This window comes from Echinops telfairi, unplaced genomic scaffold (assembly GCF_000313985.2).
Source record: "Echinops telfairi isolate 266 unplaced genomic scaffold, ASM31398v2 ScPeMD7_7458;HRSCAF=8496, whole genome shotgun sequence".
In the NCBI taxonomy this organism is placed as follows: domain Eukaryota; kingdom Metazoa; phylum Chordata; class Mammalia; order Afrosoricida; family Tenrecidae; genus Echinops; species Echinops telfairi.
In genome coordinates, this window is record NW_022111358.1 from 26,762,283 (window position 1) to 26,783,413 (window position 21,131).

General features: G+C 52.2%; 1 protein-coding gene across 1 annotated transcript in view; it reads right to left on the reverse strand.

Annotated features, from left to right (window-relative positions):
* PIP4K2B (phosphatidylinositol-5-phosphate 4-kinase type 2 beta) overlaps positions 1-21,131 on the reverse strand; it is a 32,479-nt gene extending 11,348 nt beyond the window's left edge. Inside the window, exons 1-4 of the mRNA XM_004707101.2 lie at positions 21,029-21,131; positions 5,183-5,280; positions 2,599-2,695; positions 274-426 (exon numbers count right to left, since the gene is read on the reverse strand). Coding sequence (XP_004707158.1) covers positions 274-426; positions 2,599-2,695; positions 5,183-5,280; positions 21,029-21,049 — 369 coding nt within the window. The 5' untranslated portion in view covers positions 21,050-21,131. The remainder of the gene's footprint in view (positions 1-273; positions 427-2,598; positions 2,696-5,182; positions 5,281-21,028) is intronic.

Here is a 21,131-nt window from a genome sequence, read left to right on the forward strand (position 1 = left end):
TGCCAGGACTCCCTGGGGGGCATGGGGGTAGGTGCCTGTGTGAAAACACCCGCCTCCGACCAGGAGCAGCTGCCTGGTGGAGCTGACTCAGCGACGGGCCTGCATCTTTCCTTGGCCCCTCTTGTCCAGCGGTGCCCTTCACCTCCCAGACATCAGCAGGAAGCATCTCCCAGGACCAGAGAGGGCGAGCCTCTGCGGAGAAGCCCACCCGGAGCCTCTCCACCCGTCTCCCAGCCCACCATCGCTATGGCCCCAGTCTGGGACTCACCATACCTGGTGATACTTCTTTAGAATATTGTGCATCTCAGCTACATCCTCGCTGGACACAGTCTTGATGACAAAGCGCCGGTCGTAGGTGGTGAGGAAGCGGGTGCCGCAGCGGCCCTGACTGTCACTGTTGATGGGGGCACTGCGCGTCACGGAGTTCTGAAGGGCGAAGACAAAGCAAGCTGGTCTGGGGAGGGAGCACGGCCCCTGACTCACTCGTCTTCTCTTCTGGGCAGGGTCACCTTGAAGCCAACAGTGTGCAGATAAAAGGGCTCCCAGAGGGGGAGCTTCTCCGCCCCATTTCCCATGGAAAGTCTTGCTCCAGAGTGGCAAAAGCTGTTCCCTAACTCCTGCTCCTAAACCCGGACTGGGTGGGGGTGGGATTACGGGGCGGGAGACCGTCTCCTTGCATTCTGATCCTAGGAAGCTGTCCTGTGGTAGCAGACTAGGTTCACCTCCAGACATGCACGTGGACAGAAGGTGGTGGGCGGAGCTGAGCTCGCTAGACCGTGGGGTGGTGACAGAGAGGAAGCTTCACGAGACTGAAGAGGCCGGGCATGACAGCAGCAACAGACAGTCGTCACCTCATCTCCCTGTGGAGGCCCCAACCCAAGGGACATGTCCATCAAGCAGGGGCCCAGAAGACCTTTGGGAGGTGTGGCAGAGGGAACGATCCCAGGTGTCCCTGCTTCTGGAAGAGCCATGTGTGGATCTGCTCAGAGTAAGGCCGCCTCTCCAAGCCCTCCCCGACTGCTGCCCTTAACAGCACCCTTCTTTGCAAACCCTTGAGCTGGCATCTTCCACCCAAACGCCGCGGAAAGGGGCAGCTGCACCTACCCTGGGGAAGCCCAAGTCTGACGTGGGCAGGGCCTGGGAGGTCCCCACAAAGGCGCTCTATTAAAGACAAACACCCCCCTCCTCCAATCAGGGTATGAGTAGGCAGCTGACTTGCCTCTCTCTGCCAGCCTGGCCCTTCTACCAGCCAGACGGACTTGCCCCAGTCCCATTGGAAAGCAGAGTTCTATGCCCGCCTCATTCTCAGGCCGCCCTGTTGGTTCAGGAGCATCGCAGCCCCTCCTTCAACACCACTCACCCAGTGCCCAGGTAAGAGCTGAGTGAGCACCGGCGTTGAGACCATAGGGCTAAATGGGCAAAGGCAAGGAGTCTTTAGAAACCCTCGGGCTCCCGGCAGGCCACGATCTAACTTAAGGGTCAGTCTTACAGAAGGGGCTGGGGCCTCCACGCCTTTTAGGCATAAACCAAAGCACACTCTCTGCCATCAAGTCCGTTCCAACTCCCAGCAGCCCTGCCAGGAGGGGTCCAGCTGCCCCTGGGTTTCCAAGGCTGGGGCGGGAAGCCTTGCCTTCCTCCAGCCCCTGGCACCTGCTCCTCCCCTGGCAGGCCCGTCTTTAGGAGAAGGCCACCTGCTTACACGTGGGCCTTCCAGCGGGGAGGAGGGGGCAAGGAGCTCTGATTCCAGGGAGCTCGGGGCCCAGGTCCTGCTGCTTGTGAACGACTCTGTCAAGGCGGCGTGGAGTGCAGCAGAGGGCTCAGCATCAGTCTGAGATGCCGCTAGGTCTGGTACTTCTTTCATCCCCCAACGGCTGAAAGCCCACGTTCTTCCCTACTGCTAGCCAGAGAGTTCTCCCCCGTCCACCACCAGGCTCCCTGGCAGAGGAAGACAGCCTGAGGGGCAGTGCTGGGGGGAAACCAGAAGCCCCAGCACCTCTGACTCCAACTCACAGTCCCTCAACAATGGGATTGAGCCCCAATGAACCAAAGGCCTCTGGCTCTCCTGACCCAGAATGTGATGACCTCATCACCCCTGTAGGGGCAGCTGCCCTGCCCTGCCTCCCCTACCTCCCACCACCAGGACAGGGGACAGGCGCAGGAGGCGACACTCGTACCTGGCAAGAGGTGACACTACCCTTGGCGTCTTCCTTTTCTAATCTGTCTTATCTGCTTTAACAGGCCTCAGCTCTCGCTGGCAACAATTCTCTGTCTCTTAAGTCAAACTACGAAGGAGAAGGGTTCTTCAGCCGGACCAGGAATGCCAGACTAAATTGAAGCAGCCTCCCCAGGCCCACTCCCTCCCAATGCTGTCCCTCCCAGGGGGGCGGAGCCTGAGGCTGTTTGCTGCCCTCAGAATCACTGCAGAGGCCCCTGCCCCTCAGAACCCTCCATGTCCTGGGGTAAAACTACCTGAGACTGGGGCGGCCGTGGCAAGAAGACAGCACAAGAAGAGCGGCCACTTCTTGTGTTCCTCTGTGCTCCATGTGACTGCTGGGCTCAGCCCGCTCCCTAGCCCCTCCGATTCTGCAGATCCCATACCTGGTAATCCTGATCATCGATCCCAAACCTCTCCCGGAGGTTGCGGAACACCATGGGACAGTACTCCTTAAACTTAAATCGACTGGGGAGGTTCTCCCTGGGGAAAAGCAGAAACCGCCTTTGTGAATGCCTCCAGCCCAGCCCGCATCTCCCCTCAAAGCCTGGTCTGCAAAGCCTCTGTGGAGGTCTCGAGTCCCCAGAGCGTGCGTGCGTGCATGCGTGCGTGCGTCCGGAGGGGTGCAGCAGGCGCTGGAGCCCGGCAGCGTTTTCACATTTCACACCCTGTGCCCAGGTGCTCATCCTCGAAGTGCAAGACTGGTGGTTCAAATCCCCCAGGAGGCTACTCAGGGCGAAGCCCTGGAGCTCCACTTTTGAAGGGTCCAGTCACGGAAAACCCAGTTCTCTGGCACACCTGGGGTCACCATGAGCTGTGAGTGCTCACTTTGTCAAAGTAATCTAGCCGAACTCTGCCAATGTGGGTACTTTTCTATGGGTTATGTGGACCTTGAATAAAATTTACATTAAAGAAAAGTGGGGGGGGCGGGCGGGGGAGGAAACCTTACCTCAGCGGTCCTCAACCTGTGGGTCGAGACCCCTTTGGGGGTCGAACGATTCATAACAGTAGCAAAATGACAGTGATGAAGTAGCAATGAAAATAATTTTATGATATGACAAAATAATAATTTATAAATGATCAAGGGTTCATGAGGGAGGGGAGAGTAGGGAGGGAGGGGAAAAAATGAGGAGCTGATACCAAGGGCTCACGTAGAAAGCAAATGTCTTGAGAATGATGATGGCAATAAATGTGCAAATGTGCTGGACACAATGGATGGATGGATGGATTGTGAGAAGCGTTGTAAGAGCCCCCAATAAAATGATTTAAAAAAATAATAAAACCTAAAAAAAAAAAGAAAAAATGTATGGTTGGGGGTTCACCACAACATGAGGAACTGTAGGAAAGGGTCATGGCCTTAGGAAGGTAGAACCACTGCCCTGCCTGCTGGGAGGGAGACTGAGCAAAGCACCCCCCTTGCCCCACAGCACTCTAACTGGCTAAAGGCCTTCCAGGCAGGGGCCTCTCCTGCAGGGAAGAGCCTGGGAAACATCCTGGAGATGGAGCACCCAGGAAGGCGCCATCAGCTCCCACTCTGACATAGAAGGAGGGTGTCCCCGGTCAACTGGCTGGGCCCACCAATCTCTGCTCTTCGTCGGCCAGCTGACAGACCCCCCCAAAAGGTCGTCATGAAGTGAAGACTCCTCCCACTCCCCCTCTACAACTGCCTCCTGCTTAGGGACCCCCACGCAGAAACGTGCCTCCCGGCCCCAGGACGGCCAGGTCTCGTCAGCCTCTGCTTTATTCATGCCCTGTCTTCCTGAGAAGAGCACGGTCCTCTGGTCCACCGCAGCAGCACAAAAGGAATCGAGAAAGAGAAAACGAGAGGTTCTGGACCTGCTGGAGGCCCAGGTGTGAGGGGAAGAACTAGACTGGAGACCAGGACCCTGCAGGGCCGGTGGCCCGACGCCCATCACGGGAGCCCTGACCTCTGGGAGAGCAGCACTCTGTCTCCCGCCTCAGTCAAGGGCAGCCGCTCCTCTGAGTCAGCAGGTGGCAGCTATGGAGACCGACAGCTTCCAGAATAAGATGTTACTGCTTGTTATGGCCCAGAGAAGCCACTGAGCCATGTTCTCCCAGCGGGCTTCTCCCCCAGGCTAACACTCTAGGAATGGTGGAGTGACAGGTGGGGACGATAGGACATTGGCAAGGGGAACCAGGATTCAAATAGAGAGAGGAGGCAGGTGTGAGTAACCAAGGGTTCTTGGGGTGGCCCAGAGTAAGGCGGGCCCCAACTGTGCCCAATTTTTAGGCATGGCGTAAATCTAAGAAGCCACAGCGACCCCTGCTGAGAAAGCTACACTGGGAGTACCCTTGGGGCAGCACTGGTTCACGAAGGGGGAAGAAACAGCAGCTTCGTGGCTGCAGCCCATGCCAGGACCGTGCCTGGCAGCTTCCTGCCAAAGCCTGCCCTGCGATCGAGATAGGACCCTGCTGGCAGCCTCATAGGAGATACCTTGGCCCTGGGGCCACTTATTTCTACCAGCGCTGGCCCTAGATGAATCACCCTGGGCCCAGGCACGTGCCCCAGGGGGCACTGAAGGCAGGCTGCTAAAGGCATGAGATGACAAGACAATATGAGGGGGGGACAGAGGCCCACGATGAATGCATTGTCACAGCCGTTTGCTCATCGGCTCTGCAATCCAGGTGTTGCTCTCAGACCCTTCCAGCTGCTGGTTGGGCTGCCAGCATAGATGAAGCTTCAGAACAAGACTCTGAACCAGTTCATTCTGGTTTGACCCCGTGCTGAGGTCTGACTTCTCCACCCCAGTTACACATTTTAACAAGATGAGCCCCAGGTGATTCTTCTAGGTGCTTCTGGATAACAAGAATCACTCGAGGATCTTATGCAATCACAGGAGCACGGTGGCTCACTCCGTTTATCTGGGGTGGACAGCAAATTCTCAGCTGGGAGTTGAACCTTGGAACCGAATGAACCGGTTCAAAGCCCTTCTTCAGCAGGTGACTTACTTATTGAAGAGATGATTGTCCACTTTGATCTTGCTGTAGGCTTTGAAGTCATCTGGCATCAGCATGACAGGGACAGGGACATTGCTCAGCTCATTGATCTGCAAAAGGCGAGAGGAAAGTAAGGGACTTGACCAGGAGGCTGCTTGCCTGCAAAGTTCTTAAGAGGATAGACAGATACAGATGCCCAAAAGGAGGGCTGAACTGCCCGCCACGGCCCCCTTTTCGGCTGGTCTCCTTACAGAGCCCCCAGCTTCACCTCCACTGATCTAAATTCTCCCCATCTGCTACGGTCCAATGCAAAAGACTCCTATGTCGCCGCCCACCATTCTCTAGCCCAGAAGGGCTCCCCATTTTCCTCACATCTGTAGTCCATGTTGCTAAGCCTTGCAAGACTATAAGCTAGGTAAGCTATTACTGATCTCTGCAAAGAAAGATGGTCTGATTTGGGGGGACGCCACAGTGCTTGGTACCACATGGAAAGTAATGTTATCAAATGCGATAATAAATGGACCCTACCAGAACCAAACCCACTGCCATTGAGGTGATTCCCGTTCAGTGACCCCCGATGGAGGGAGGGTTACCGCGACTGTGAGTCTTTACAAGGAGCAGACAGCCTCGTCTTTCCCCCCCAGGCAGAGCAACAGGTGGGTTTGCAGCCCACGACCGGCTGACGACTCACCACAACCCTGAATGACAGCGAGAACTGCCTTTCGGGTTTCCAAGGCTCTAGATCTTTCTGAGTGAGATCTTTTGCGCTCGGAAAGATTAGAGTTCAAGCTGCAGAAATGGTAACCTTGCAGTTAGCAAGCCAGCCCATAGCCCACTGCACCACGAGGGCCCTTTCACTTCGCCCATCACTGCCATCAAGTTGTTTCTGCCTCAGAGTAGCCCCACACAGGGGTTCTCAGACTGTAAATCTTTAAAGGATCACATAGCCTCATCTTTCTTCTGCAGAATGGCTGGTTGAGTTTGAACCCACAAACTTGAGGTTAACAGGCCAACACGTAATTGACAGTTCCCCCAGGGCTCCTTCACCCTACCTAAACTCACAAACCAACTCACAACAAGGAGTCGATTCTGACGCACAGCAAGCTGACAGGTCAGGGCAGAACCAGCCCCATAGGTTTCGGAGGTTGTACAACGTTTCAGGAGTAGAAAGCCTCATCTTTCAACCCACAGAGGGGCTGGTGGGTTTGAACTGCTAATCTTGTGGCTAGCAGTCCAATGTGTAACCCACTTCACAACCAGGGCTCCTTTCACACCTAAGTGAGTGTAATTAAGGACTCCGACTGTATTAGTCTAGGTACTTAGGAGAAACAAATCCACGGCGACTCACGTATAAGAGAGAGTTTTATATAAAGAAAAGGTGCATCACGAAAACATCCCAACCCAATGCTGCCCAAGCCCACAAGTCCAACATTAACCCATTAACCCAACACCAGCCCACAAAGTCCTCCACCTCACAAAACAGAGGCAATGATGCCGACTGCAGGAGGAAAGCTGAGTCCGTGAACGTGTAAGCATCTCAGCACTGGCAAGGGTCTCCACACGGCTGCTCCAGCACCCAGGGCTGCATCGGGATAGATCCATGCGGCTTCTCCTTGAGGATGTCTTGTAGGAAGTCAATCTTGCAAGCTGAAGCAGGGAACTGCTAAGGCAGCTGCACCCGATACAACCATCACAAAACAAGAGACCCGAGAACTAGAAAGGCGAGGCTTCACCACCCATTTATCTCTCCGCCTTTCAACCAGCACCACATGTGATTATCGGCCAGGCTGGCATAATTAACTAACTCACCGACCTTCTGCATACAAATTGCAAGTGGCAGCTTGGGGCAGAAAAAAAAAAGCTGAATGGGTTTGTGTGGGTGTGTTAATAAGAGCCATGACATGAATGCATAGATGCACAGCACATTCATCCCAGCACCAATCAAAACAGCAACAAGATGGAAACAGCAGACATGCCCGGTGGAAGAATAAACAGACAGACGATGGGATACGGCATCACGTCAAAGAATAAGGGCGAGCCTCGAAACACCGCAGAACATGGGCGACGCAGAGGGCATGGTACCGAGTGAAATCCATCCATCCCAAAGACAGCTATTGTAAGAAGCCACCATTGAGTAAGAAGCCAAGACAAGGAATTCACACTGAAAGGAACATTCTTTGAAGGTTACCAGGGAGGGGAGGGCAAACTCCTGGTTAGATAGCAGCCGCAGTAGCTTGGGTGAAGGGGCGGCAGGCACAAATGATGGAAGCTGGGGGAGGCACGCGGAGAAAGGCAAGAATCAAAGGCAAAAGAGGTAACTATGACTACCTACCAAGCCTTTCAGAAGAAAGATGTGCTTGTCTTGGAGGCCACAGGGGCAGCTCTCCTCTGCCGTTGGAGGGATGAGTCATAAGGGACTCAGTGGCAGTGGAGGGGTGTTGACCAGGAGCCAAAGTCTCTACCTCCTGACAAGCCACCTTTCCCTACAAGGGTCTGCTAAACAGGTAGGCCAAGATACTGATCGGATTCACCTATGCCATCCTGCTGCTATAAAATGAGCCTTCTGAGAAGCTTGAGGGGGAATCTCTCTACCAGCAAAAGCCGGGGCTGGAGTGCAGCCTCTGGACCCCAACTCCCTGAACAGCCAACCTCTTGGATCCGGAAGGCAGCTGTCACACTAGAGGGGCCTCAGCAGGGAACAGAGTGCTGGACTTCCCAGCCCATGCAGCGTGCAGAGTAGTCGAGCAGTGCTTTGGGGCAGGTTGCTGGCTTGTGGAGTAGGGTGCCCCTGGGCATTTAATGATGGGAGCTGGGTTTGCTGACCCATGGGACTTGAGCTGAATGCCATCGGTGGAGGCTTCCAACAGTGTGGTATGCCCTTTGAGGGTCTCTTAGCAGCCCTGGCAGAACTCTGTCGCGTGTCCTGATAACCAACTCTATGCCAAGCACTGCTCCCCTGCGTTACGACCGGTTCCGGTAACTTCTTTAACAAGCCCTTTCACCGTGACTGTTGCCTGAGTTCTGTGTGGACATGAGAACCTAGGGATACCTAAATAAGTCAAAAGAACCTAGAGATGAAGGTAGAGAACCCTAGTTAACACAGACACTTACTAGTTGAACTGAAGACGGGCGGCAGTCCTGACACGTCCCCCTTCAGGCCTGGAAAGGAAATCACCTGTCTGGCTCCATTTTCGGCCAAACCCAGGCAGGTCTAAGGGGAACACTGGTACAGGAGGTGCGAGCACCTCAGGGAAATCAACCGCTTCATGTCCTGGGGCTGGGCAGCATTTGACAAGGATTGGCAAGGAAGAAGAAGCAGGAAACACTGGGAGGAATGAGTGGTGTGTCCTAAGGATTGCATCAATGTGATGAAATAAAAAGGGTTTGCATTATTGAATGGAAAACGGACCTGTTCGGTTAACCCTTCCCCCAATTTCTAACAAAGAGAAAAGAAATGGAGTCCCCGGGTTTTGCTTGCTTGAGTCTGCAGACGGGGTTCTGACCACTGACTGGCTCGCTCGCTCTGCCTAACTGTTCCGAGGAGGGCCTTTTCCCAATGCTCCAGTCCTGCCTTCTGCAAAACTGGGGGCGGGCGCTGGGGCAAGATGCTTTGTCCCTCCTGCACACAGACCTCATTTCCTGCCCCCTTGCCCTCCCGTCAGGGATCGGCTTCCCATTGGTGCAGAGCTGAGAGGGTGTGCCTCGCCCTTCCCCGTCCCCAGCTTAGCCAATGAGTGGTCTGATTAGCTGCTCTCCCCAGCAGCAGTGTCTGACATTTGACCCTCAACCCAGTTGCCACTAATGTGTCCCGGATTTGAGAGAGGAAATCTTAGCCCTGCCCTAATGGATGGGGTGGGTATTTGTGTCTCCCAAATAGTTGCCTGGTAAATCCCATTATCTCAATGAGGCCCCACGTGGCAGCGAGGGAACCACCTCCGGCCATTAGGACTCCTCCGGAGCACAAGTGGGGGAAGCGGCATTTAATTTGCTGCCCCTTTTATGTTTCAAAGCTTTTTTCTTTAGAAATGTCAGGGGCGTGGGGGAGGAGGTTCGGGGTTAACACAGTAACTTGGGAACTGTAGTTTCCTCCTGGGGACACGGGGAGGGGGACCACACCCTGCACGGGAGTGGATTCTGACTCTCAGTGACCGGAGATAGGATGTCCATGACTAGATCTCTAGAAGAGCCAGCACAGCCGCATCTGGGTCTGAACCACCAACCTTGTGGTTAGCAGCCCAATGCCTCCCACACAGCGCCACCAGGGTGGGCACCAGAGACTCAGGAAAGCAGTGGCAAAAACTGACTGGCACTGACCTAGAGGATGTAGGGCACGAGCCCACTTTAGAGAGAGGCGGCGCAGGATTCTGCCATGAGAGATCGGCTGGGCTGAAAGGCAGGGGTCGGTGTTAGTGCAAAGGGGCTTCAGAGAACTTTCTGGTGGAAATGGTCTTGATGCTGCTGAGGGGATTCTTACCAGGACAGCTACATTTGTTTCAATCCATCAAACCGCACACTTACAATATATACCTTTTATTGCATGCAAACTATGTCTCAATAAAGTTGACTTTAACACTTTCTAACGTGCAGGCTTAGGCTGTTGCCCACTGGCCACACCATCCCAACCAGTGGAAAAGCTAGGGGGGGCAGGTGAGGGGACGGAAGTGGGAGGGCAGCAGGGAGCCAGGTCCCATCCCAAGGGGCGCTCACAGAGAGTGTGGCAGGGGCTAAACCTGGGCCTTCAGAGGAAACCACTCCACTTCCTGGTTCCCTTGCCAACAGAACCGATCCACAAGCCTCTCACTTCCTTTTCCTGGCACACTGAGCCCGGCTCTGCGAGATAAAGGGGAAATCAGGACGAGTATGGTTTTACACTAACATGTTGCCAAATATGCTACAATTCCATTCTGGGTTAGCCTGAATCCAGAGTTGGTGCCACGGGTTTCAGGGCTTGGTGGTTGGAGAACCAGCAGAGAAGACGACCTGTCTTGTGACTCTCTCTCTGTAACCCCGGTGGTTAAAACTCACTGCATCTCTGGTCTGGGGACATTTCTATCATGAATACACACCTGAAATAGGTAGCCTGATAGGACTTTGAGGGAGATCAATGGGGCTTTCTATTCCCGCAAACAGTTCCTGTCTGGGAAACTCGCAGGGGCAGCAGGTCTACCCTGTCCGTAGGGTGGCTGTGAGACGGCACGGACACGATGGCAGTGTGAGTTTGGGGTGCGTTTTCTGGTTTTATATGAATTTACTCATTTCTACAGGGCCATCGTACATGATTCACTCTAGGGACTAGTTGGGTTTTGTTTTTAAGTTGCGATACATTTTATACAATTTAATTGAACAAGTGCTACTGAAAAGCTGCCTCTCGGAGCTCTACTGTTAGGCACATGAAGGGACAAGGGGAAGAGGTATTCACACCCAAGAAACGGGAGGCTCAGACGAGAAAGCACACGTCACAAAGAGACTGAGTCAGAGGGGTGCAGCTACGTGAGAATGCTGGGCCCAGAGTCGGAGGAGGGCAGGGGTTCAGAGGAGGGTCAGGTTAACATGGTGAGTCACACTCCTGTGTGCTCCCTAGCACTTCAAGCGAGACACAGTGCGCCTAAAGACACCAGAAGAATCTACCACGGGATCATGTCACCGTCCCTGCTTGAGTCTCCGAGACTCCTCGCCAAGCTCAGAATAAGGTCTGACTCCTTTGCCCAAGGCCTTTCATGACCAGGCTCAGCCCTGAGGAACACCTGCTAAAGTCGCTTCTCATCGACGTTAGCAGGGCTTTCTGCATGGAAGCCAGCGCCGGGCTAGACGCTGGGTATAAAACAACACGGCAAGTCTGCATTTGGCTGAGAAAACAGACAACAACAACTCCAATAAAACGTGATGAGTGCACTAATTGAGTTTACATATAAAGGAAGAGGGAAAAGCTGATTAAGACATGATTGCTTCTGCCTGGGAGTGGGAGGGAGCGAGCTGGGGGCCAGAGCAGCTGCAGACGTAATACCTCACAGCAAGGCCTTGCCCTCCAAACAGAGGCGGGCAAGGGGACTCCAGGCTGCACACAGTCACACTAGGGAATGGAGGGGGACACCCACTGAAAGACAGGGCATTATACATATTCATGAATAACAGCCACTTCTGTTTATTACATGCCATTAAATGGTCAGTGCTTTATAGTACAGGATTATATGTTATGTGTTCTGTGCTATTGTTCCCAATAATTAAAATACTCACGTAATCATCTGATTGAGGTTCAGAGAAGCAGGGTACCTTGCCTGAGGCTGCACCGACAGTCTGGGCAGAAGCAGGCCTTAATCCCAGGCCTGGGGGGGTGCCAAGATTTGAGTTCTTTTAAACTGTGCTGTGCCATCCTTCCTCGGACGGCTAACCTGCCTGAGGTCAGGGTTTCCAGCCCTTACCACTCCAAATAACCCTGCAAGCAATAGCTTTTCTGCCCACTTCATAGAAAATGGAGCTCAGAGGCAACATACATCAATAACAAAAATACCACTCTAAAACCAAATGACCGAAAAATGGCAAAGCCTGAGTTTGAACTTAGGTTTGTCCACTCTATGAGATGTTTGAACTTGACTATAAAAAAGGGTCCCTGGGGAGGTGGCGGGGGGAATGAGGAGCTGATGCCGGGGTTGAAGTGGAGAGCAAATGTTTTGAGAATGATGAGGGAAATGAATGTGCATATGTGCTTTACACAAATGATGTATGTATGGTGATAAGAGTTGTATGAGCTCCCAATAAAATGATTTAAAAAAAAACGGGTCCCTGGTGACATCGTGGTTCCAAGTTGGGCTGCTAACTGCAAGGTCAGCGGTTCGAAACTACCAGCTGCTCCTCGGGAGAGAGTTACTATGTCAGAGCCTCACCAGGCAAGTTCTACTCTGTGCTATCGGTTGCCAGGAGTCAGCATCAACTCAATGGCAGTGAGTTTGGGTTGCCTGTTTGTTTGTTTTTTGGCTTGTGTTAAGAATGGGAATTCACCCCTGATATGATCGCTGAAGACAAATGGGTGCATAAGCAAATGTGGCGAAGAAAGCTGATGGTGCCCGGCTATCAAAAGATATAGCGTCTGGGGTCTTAAAGGCTTGAAGGTAAACAAGCGGCCATCAAGCTCAGAAGCAACAAAGCCCACATGGAAGCAGCACACCAGCCTGTGCAATCACGAGGTGTCAAAGGGATCAGGTATCAGGCATCATCAGAACAAGAAATCATATAATTGTGAATGGGGGGGGAGTGCGGAGTGGAGACCCAAAGCCCATTTGTAGGCCACTGGGCATCCCCTTATAGAAGGGTCTTGGGGAGGAAACAAGCCAGTCAGGGTGTGATGTCGCAACAATGAAATATACAACTTTCCTCTAGTCCTTAAATGCTTCCTCCTCCCTCACTATCATGATCCCAATTTTACCTTACAAGTCTGGCTAGACCAGAGGATGTACACTGGTACAGATAGGAACTGGAAACACAGGGAATCCAGGGAGGATGAACCCTTTAGGACCAGTGGTGTGAGTGGCGATACTGGGAGGGTGGAGGGAGGGCGGGTTGGAAAGAGGGAACCAATTACAAGGATCTACATATAACCACCTCCCTGGGGGATGGACAATAGAAAAGTGGGTGAAAGGAGATGTCGGGCAGTGTAAGATATGACAAAATAATAATTTGTAAATTATCAAGGGCTTATAAGGGAGGGGGGAGCAGGGAAGGAGGGGAACAAATGAGGAGCTGATGCCAGGGGCTTGGGTGGAGAGCGGACGTTTTGATAATGATGAGGGTAATGAATATACAAATGTGCTTTACACAATTGACGTATGATTTGTGATAAGAGTTGTATGAGCCCCTAATAAAATGATTAAAAAAGAATGGGAAGTCACATGTCCGGATGGTTGATACAGAAAGGTAACTCTGTCCCCATCAAACTCAAGTAAGAACTGGAGAGAGCATAGAGGTCCTTTGTAGAGCCCTTACAATAGTCCTGGTGCAGACTGGCCACAAGAATTCAAGGAGAAGACCAGAAACTCCCCCCCCAAGACCTGGATAAATGCCATTCTTCTGTAGGAGGGTCCCTGTCTCCTGTGGGTGGAGGCAGTCACACTCACCCATCTCCATATTCTAAAGATCACCTTACTGGGGTACTGTTTACAAGTCTGATTTCTCCACTGGGCTGAGGTCTTTAGAATGAGAAGACTCATACCCATCCACGTTCAATAAAAACTAGATGGAGTAAAGGAGGGAGCGGGGGACTGAAGACAAACTAACACTAGATAAGCAAAGAAAAGAAATAGGGCCCGTGGCTCATGGCCTGGAGGAGACAGACAGAAGATTATGATTAGCTATGAAGCCAAGCCTACACGGTCAACTCCTAAATGCCAGAAGAATAGACTGGGTTTTCTTTCTTTATTTTGGAGTGATTTTTAAGTAACCTTTTAAAATGAGTCTGTATTGTGAATTGGGTGCAGGCTGACAGATCTGTTTTCTACCCAGAAATTCATCCACGCTTTGTTCCACCTCGTGGACTGCCATCCTCACCAGGGAACACCCCTCACCCCGTCTGCCTCTCCTGTTCCCATCCCTCCTCCTTTCCTACCCCTGCCTGTCTTCCAAACTTCATCCTCGGGAAAATGCTGCCCTTTTGATCTCCAATGGTTGATTACTCTGAGGTGCGGATCCTCCCTCAAGTTATTTTTCACCACGTAGACCTTGCTATGGGCAAGAGGAGTTCATTTCCACACCTGAAGGTCACAGCGACTAAGGGCCAGAGTCTTGAGGGTCCCACGACCTTGCATCTGATGCGTAAGCCTGGTGGTGTGAGGTTCTGTGCTCTGTTGAACAGACCTCTCCCTCCCACTCTATCCAGGACCCTGTATGTATGGTGATGCCTTGCAGAGTGGTCAGCAGGGGCGAGGGCACCAGCTTGTTCTTCTGATCGCAGGGTGATGAAGACTGAGGTTAACGTGGCCCATTGATCAGTCCTTTGGAGTCATTATTCCCATGAATGAGTTTTACTTGATAGACAAGGGGGGCGATTAGAAGTTTTGAAGCATGTACCATCACTGAACATTTTGATCAGAGAGTCCCTAGCAGAATCCTGACCAAATGGGGAGAAACGCAGACCAGAATCTCAAATTCCCGTGGACCCCAGACTTTCTCGAGGCATGGCGGGTGGATAAGCCCCTGAAATGACTAGCCTGAGACCATCTTTGGATCTTAAACCAAACATATCCTATGACGTCTTCTTAAACCACTGTAACCTAGTAACTGGTGAAGAAGGGATGCCTTAGCCATACGCTCTGCTCAGGACCAGCTGTATGGGAACAAAGCGACAGCAACAACTCGGAAGATGACAAAGGAACCTGACAAAGGGGCGGGTTTATGAAAATGAAGGAGGCGTGACTCCAAAAGGGAGGGTTAGGTGGTTGTACAATTTGAATGGAATGGAGGCCACTAAATTGTACTAGTTGAAAAAACGGAATTGGTATAGTTTGATACATATATGGTCAATAAATAAATGCACTTTGGAGGGGAAAGAGGTGAAGACGTGAAAACGACACAGAAGTCCAGAAGCTCGAAAGGTCACGATGGAAGTGAGCTCCTGCCTTCCCTTACAGTGTGGCAGCTACATAATCTAGTGTCGACTTGACGATTAGGAGTGTGGGGTGGGGTGGGAAACGGAAGGATTTCCCCCAAGTTGTCTCCCCCAAACACATGCCAGAAGTAGGTCAGGGGTTATCCTCCCTAAGGGTTATCAGCCATCCAGAGCAAGCAGTCACCACTGTTTATCCCACAAGTAGGACCCATTCCCTTCTGATAAGGATAGTAGTTGACTGTTTCCTTGTAGGAGACCCCCTCCCCCAGAGGTCAAGCCCACCCAAGGGTGACCAAGGTTAGGTCGCCATCATGAATCTAGGGTCCCCCCATCTTGTCATATGTATACCTCTAGTTCCACCCCTTCCTATCATGTGTGCACCCCTAGTTCATCCCCTTCCTGTCATGCTTATGCCTATTGTACATCCCCTTCCTATGATGTGTATCCCTATTGTGCTGCCCCTTCCTGTGACTTGTGGTTACCTTTAATCACACACCCCTAAGGAGATATAACCCTGGGTTAGCAATAAACGGGGTCCTCGAGCCTCCTGCCGGATCTCCAGCCGGCTGCCTGGTCTCCGCCCTGGCCTCGGCCCACGCTGTGCGCAGACCTGGCTGGTAAGATCATGGCCATCCAGGAGGTGAGCATGCTACTATGAAATAGGGGTGAGCATGCTACTATGAAATATGTCTGACTCCATTATTTATCTCTCTCTTCTGTCTCTCATGTTCTTGATGACTTTAATATAATAGTTATATATCTCAACCGTATAATTGCGTCTATCGAACCCGTGATTAGTGGTGGGGGCTGGCCCCCTCCAACCACAGGGTGGAGTCTAGACAGTCAATCTGGAGATAGCCAATGAGAACCCTGTGTGGGCATGGCCTTCTCCTGAGAATTTTGGGAACTGCTGTATTTCCTCCTTGGAGGCGGGAGACACCTTCTCTCTCTCTGCTCACTCCCTGGGAGGCATTGCAGCTGACAAGACACATGGAACACCCTAGTGCCCTGAGCTGGAGAAGCCACATGGACCTACCCTGATGCAACCAGACCTCTGAAGCCAGAGAAGCCACGCAGAGACCCCTGACAGCACTGAGATGCTTACAACACCACTGGATCCAAAGACTTTCTACCCACTGGCCTGTGATCATCCTGCATTCGGTGTCATTGCACGGGTTTCGTGGGTCAGAAGAGGACTTTATAGATTGGTATCGGACATATGGGCTAATGTCGAACTTAGGGACCTACTTGATCTGGACTGGGTTGGTATGCTTTCTTGATGTTCAATTCTTCTTGTATATAAACCTCTTTATTATAGTGTCTAGGAATTTGGTTCCCTAATCTACCCAGACTAACACAACCAGCTAGCTCATTTCTGGGCCGAGCTCCTTCCCCTGGACAGTAGCACATTTGTGGAACATAAACACATTTGAATGTCAGACTAAATACAACACGGACAGAAGGTACGTCTGCTATACCTGAGAGTCAAACGAGGGGTTTGGGGATTATCCACCTGATTAACTAGTGCACCACCAGGGACCACAAGGCAGCTGAACAAGTGGAGTGAAAAGCAACAGAGGGGCCAGAGAGTTCACTCCATGTCTGCCATCCTGCTGGAGATGAAAACTCGGCCCCTAGTTCTTCATCTGGTGAACGTCTGATTCTGGAAGCCTGGGCTTCGCTGGGTGACCTTTGTAGGAACTGCTGCCTACAGAATAAGGCTGAGCCCTTAGACTTCCGGACATGCCCAGGGGTTCCGAAGCCTGGCCCCCATTGGTCAGCATTTGTCACGTGTCTCACCACCAGCAAACATGGTGGGACATACATTCTTTTGCCCAGGGAGGTCCAAGCAAGCCTGGCAACTCTGCAGAGAAAATGTCAGAGGAGGGCCACAGAGGCCAATGGACCCAGCCCGGCATCGATTCTTCTTACTCGAGACTGGATCTCCTTCTCCTGTTTCGGGCTCACCAGAGCAGGACCATTTACTAAGGATTTCTATAAGAGCAGAGCAAGTGAAAGAGGGAGGTGAAGGAAGTCCTGGGTCTGCATTAAGCAAAGAAAAGGGATCAAATCAGGGTGGAATGCAGGAAGGAACTGGAAACAGATTGAAGAATGAATTTGTTCTCACACCATACCAACGATTAACTCAGATGAGTTACAGACCGAAACGGAGGAGCTACAAGTATAAAACTCTTAGAAGAAGACATAGATAATTTTCAGGCCCTAGGTTTAGGCAAAGCCTTCTTCGAAAGGGCCCTAAAAGCATAATCGACAAAAGAAAAACTAGGCAAATGAGGAAGACCCCCAATGAGCAGGGCTGACAGTGGCAGCAAGAACGGGCTCCGACTGTGAGGGTGGTGCAGCAACGGTCACGGGCTCGGAGTCAGAGCTGAGTCAACTACACACGACAACAGCAAATAGGACTACACCAAATTAAAAATATATATCTATTTTGGGCTTCTGAAGATACCATCAAGAAAGTGAGATACAATTGATGTATACATTGTTATAAGCACTGTAAGATAATGATTTATAGAAAATGATTTATAAAAAAGAATAAAATGATTTATAGAAAAGAAAATATAGCTCACATGAAAAAAGAAAAGAAGAAGAAGGAAGTGAGAAATACCCCAGAATGGGAAAAAATACCTAAAAAGCATTTATCTGACAAGGCACTTCTGTCTAGAATATACAAAGAACTCTTAAGATTGAGTAATATTACGGTAGATAATCCAATTAAAAGTTGGCAGAGGATCTGAATAGACACTTTCCTCTGGAAAATATACCAAATACCAATGAGCATATCAAAGGCCTTCCCAACACCACCAGTTACCAGTGAAATGCAAACCAAAATTACAGTGAGACAGCCCTTCCTAACTACTTTGCCAGCTGCCAAGTCCACTCCAAGTCATGGCTACAATAAGAAAGGGCAATACCAAGTGCTGGTGAGGATGTGGCGAAATTGGAACCTATACCTTGCTGGTGGAAATGTAAAAATGGTATGGCTTGTTTTGCTAAACAGCCTGGCAGCCTCTCAGCTGGTTAAAATAAGAGTTACCACTGGCCCTACAGTGGCAGTGTAGCAAGCCTGATCTGTCCTCTCAGTCTCCACTCTCCCCTCGAAGGGTGTCGCTCCCTAACTCCAGAGCCTCTGCACTGTCGCCTCCCTCACGAATTCTCCCCTAAGGTGGCGAGCCTTGACTTCTTTCCTAGTTTCCTACACACCCTTCTATCAAGTCCATTGGCAGTATCTGTTGTGCACAAGAGGCGTGCTTGTAACAACATTAAACGCAAACACCTCTTTTTCCACCTAGAAGTCACAGAACAAGCAGCTGACCTTTGCTGTCGGTCAAGCTATATGCACAGAGCCTTCACCATTAGTCATCCACGCCGAGGCCGAAGGAGCCCTGGCAGGGTAGATGGTGAAGTACTTGGCTGTTTACCAAAAGGTTGTCCATTCAAACCCCACCAGCAAGCAGTGCACTGGGACAAAAGCCCTGGTGATCCACTTCAGTAAAGATGACAGCCAAGGAAAAGAGATGAGGGAGTTCCCTTCTGCAACATGCAGGGTCGCCATGAGCTGAAAGCGGCTGCACGGCACCTAACAAGGCCTAATGACCACGGGGGTGAGGAACTTCACATAAATAGAAAGGAGCGACCGGACACAGACATTTCAAAGTTGCGCCTTTTAAAAAGTAGAGAGATGTGAAGGGAGACGTTGGACAGGGCAAGATATGACAAAATACACAATTTATAAATTATCAAGGGCTCATGAGGGAGGGGGGAGGGGGACAGAGGGGGAAAAATGAGGACCTGATGCCGGGGTCTTAAGTGGAGAGCAAATGTTTTGAGAATGACGAGGGCAATGAATGTACAAATGTGCTTTACACAAATGATGTATGGATGGATTGTGGTAAGTCGTATGAGCCCCTAATAAAACGATTAAAAAAATAAAAAGTGGGGAGATGAAGGCAGGCAGCCCCTGCCCCCAAGAAGGGTAGCAACCCACCAAGAACAGTGTGGTAGTGAGCCCTGAATAGTTGTAGGACCTTACACTCTTCCTCTGGGGTGAGTCTTCACTGCCCAGTGTAGATACTGCAGCACTAGATCTTACAGCAAGCCACACTGAAGCAAACTCGGACCGACTGACCTCCACGTTCAGCCTGCCATGGGCCGCATTGCTCTGTGTATCTCCCCTGAGGCTCAGGCTCCGGGTACACATGGGCTGGAGGCATGGGCCTGGTCTACAGTCAGCGTCTTCCCAGTGACTGGGGAAGGCCTCAGTCAGGAAGGGAAGACAAGAGGAGAAATCCTAGATTCTTATCACCTGCCATGCAGCAACTGCCAGCTGATGCCCACATCTGGGCAGACCAAGTGTCTGCTGATCAGAAGGGCAAGAATCCACCCCCCCCACACACACACACTTTCTGGGGGGGGGGGCGGGGTGCATGCCCAGGCTTAATACAAACTAGAATATGCATTCCAGTTCTCGAGTAAGACCCTCATTCCCACCTGTCCTGGGAAGCTGGCTGCGAAAGGTAGGACAGGGAATTCTGGGTCAGAGAAAACGAGAGTGGGCACTCAATACCACTGCCACGAGGCAGCCTCGTGGTGCTGGCCAACGAGCTGCATCTTCAGTTATGATCACAGACAGACTGTTCCTTGACCGGGGCCTCCGCTGCCTCGTGTGTCACAGAAGGGGCCCCCAGTCACTGGCACTTGCTGTACACCTCCTTATTCGCTGGCCAGTCAGCTCCCTACATAGGTAGGATGCGTTCCAGTCAGAAGAGGGCTGTAGACCAAAATCCAGGATGGACTTCTAGGCAGGGATACAGAATTCAAATTGTGATGACCCAGTTTTCCTTCTGAAATTGTCTGAGGAACCCTAGACCGCAGGAAGCTGGAGCAGCAAGGGTCCAAAGTAAGACCCCTAGGCCTGGGGGATTCCCCACCCCGCCAAGGCCTCACTAACCCCAGTGCTGATGCTGCAAAGAGCAACCTGCTCATCATCAGAAACCAACGCCCCTCCCATGTGCTTTTCTATACTCTGGAAACCGCCAAAGACTCACCTTTAAAAGCTAAGTCATAGAACTTGCTGGTCCCGAGGAACCTTGTCATCACTTGGTCTTGTGGACAAGTTCAAGAGCTCAGACAAGTTAGAGGAGGCGAAAATCCACACAGAAAACTCAAACCACCCAATGCCACTAGCTTCACCTCCCTCCCTCCCTTCAAATCTCTTAGGTGATGAAGTTGTCTTGGGTCCTTTCACTCCCTCCACACACCCTTTGACCACGAAATGGTTACAAGGCAAAGCTTTGGCAAGTGATTGGGAAATAGAGAAGAAAGCCCTGAGAAACAGCCCCTCAAGTCCGAGAGCTCAAACACAGCGCTGGAATTCCAACTTCCTGGCGGGGGCCCTTGGGTGATCCTAAAGCTTCCCAAGGCGGCAGGGCACTTCTCACAGGGCCCACTCGCCACCCGCCAGCAATCTCTTCAGGACCACACAGTCGTGAGCTCCGCCAATGACAAGTCCAGGCCCTTGACAGGCACTCCGGCGGAAGACACATTCTTGCTACTATCAATAGTCTGTATAACCAGCCTTCTCTCAAAGGGCTACATTCTCTCTTCTCGCTAAGCCAGGGAGACCCTAGGAAGGCGTCTGCGGCTGGGAGGAGCGATCGAGGAAGGCTGCACTTGTCCAATGGACACGTACAACTGTCTTGTTCAAAAGGAGATCCCGGCGGAGTATCCACAGGCAGGGGTGAGGAGGCCCCGTGGGTGGGAAACTATGCTGCCACGCCAACCATCCGACAAGAAAGACAGGCTGATTCAGGCGGGCCACTGCCAGTCGCCCCGTCCACCGGGCAGGGAGCTGGCGGCGACTACAAGGCGCGGGGTGCAAACGGGAGCGGGGGAGCGGGGATGGGATGTGCGGGATCCCCGGCTCCCGGGCCTTCCCCCTGCCTCCAGGGGCAGCCCTAAGAAGCGAGGGTAGGAGGCGCAGGAAGCTAGGGGGACCGCAGGGCGGGGGAGGCGGCGACGGCGCCCCACGGAGGCAGCAGGCCTCGAGTGGAGCGCGGGGAGCGCACGCCCGGCCGGGACGGCGTGCAAGGGTGGGGTGGGCGTGCAAGTGGCTTGGCGAGGAGTGGCAGGCGTCGCGGGCCCGGCCCGGGGGGCGAGGGTCCGAGCTTGCAGGGGGCGTGGGATCGCGAGGGGCCGCCCTGGGCGGAGGGGGTCCGCGCGCGCGCGGGGGAGCTGGTTACCGTGTGGTTCACCCCCCACATCAGGACGCTCAGGATCGGCTCGCTGGCTCGGAATAGCTTCACTTTCTGGCACACGAAATGCTTCTTCTTGGTCTTGGTCTTG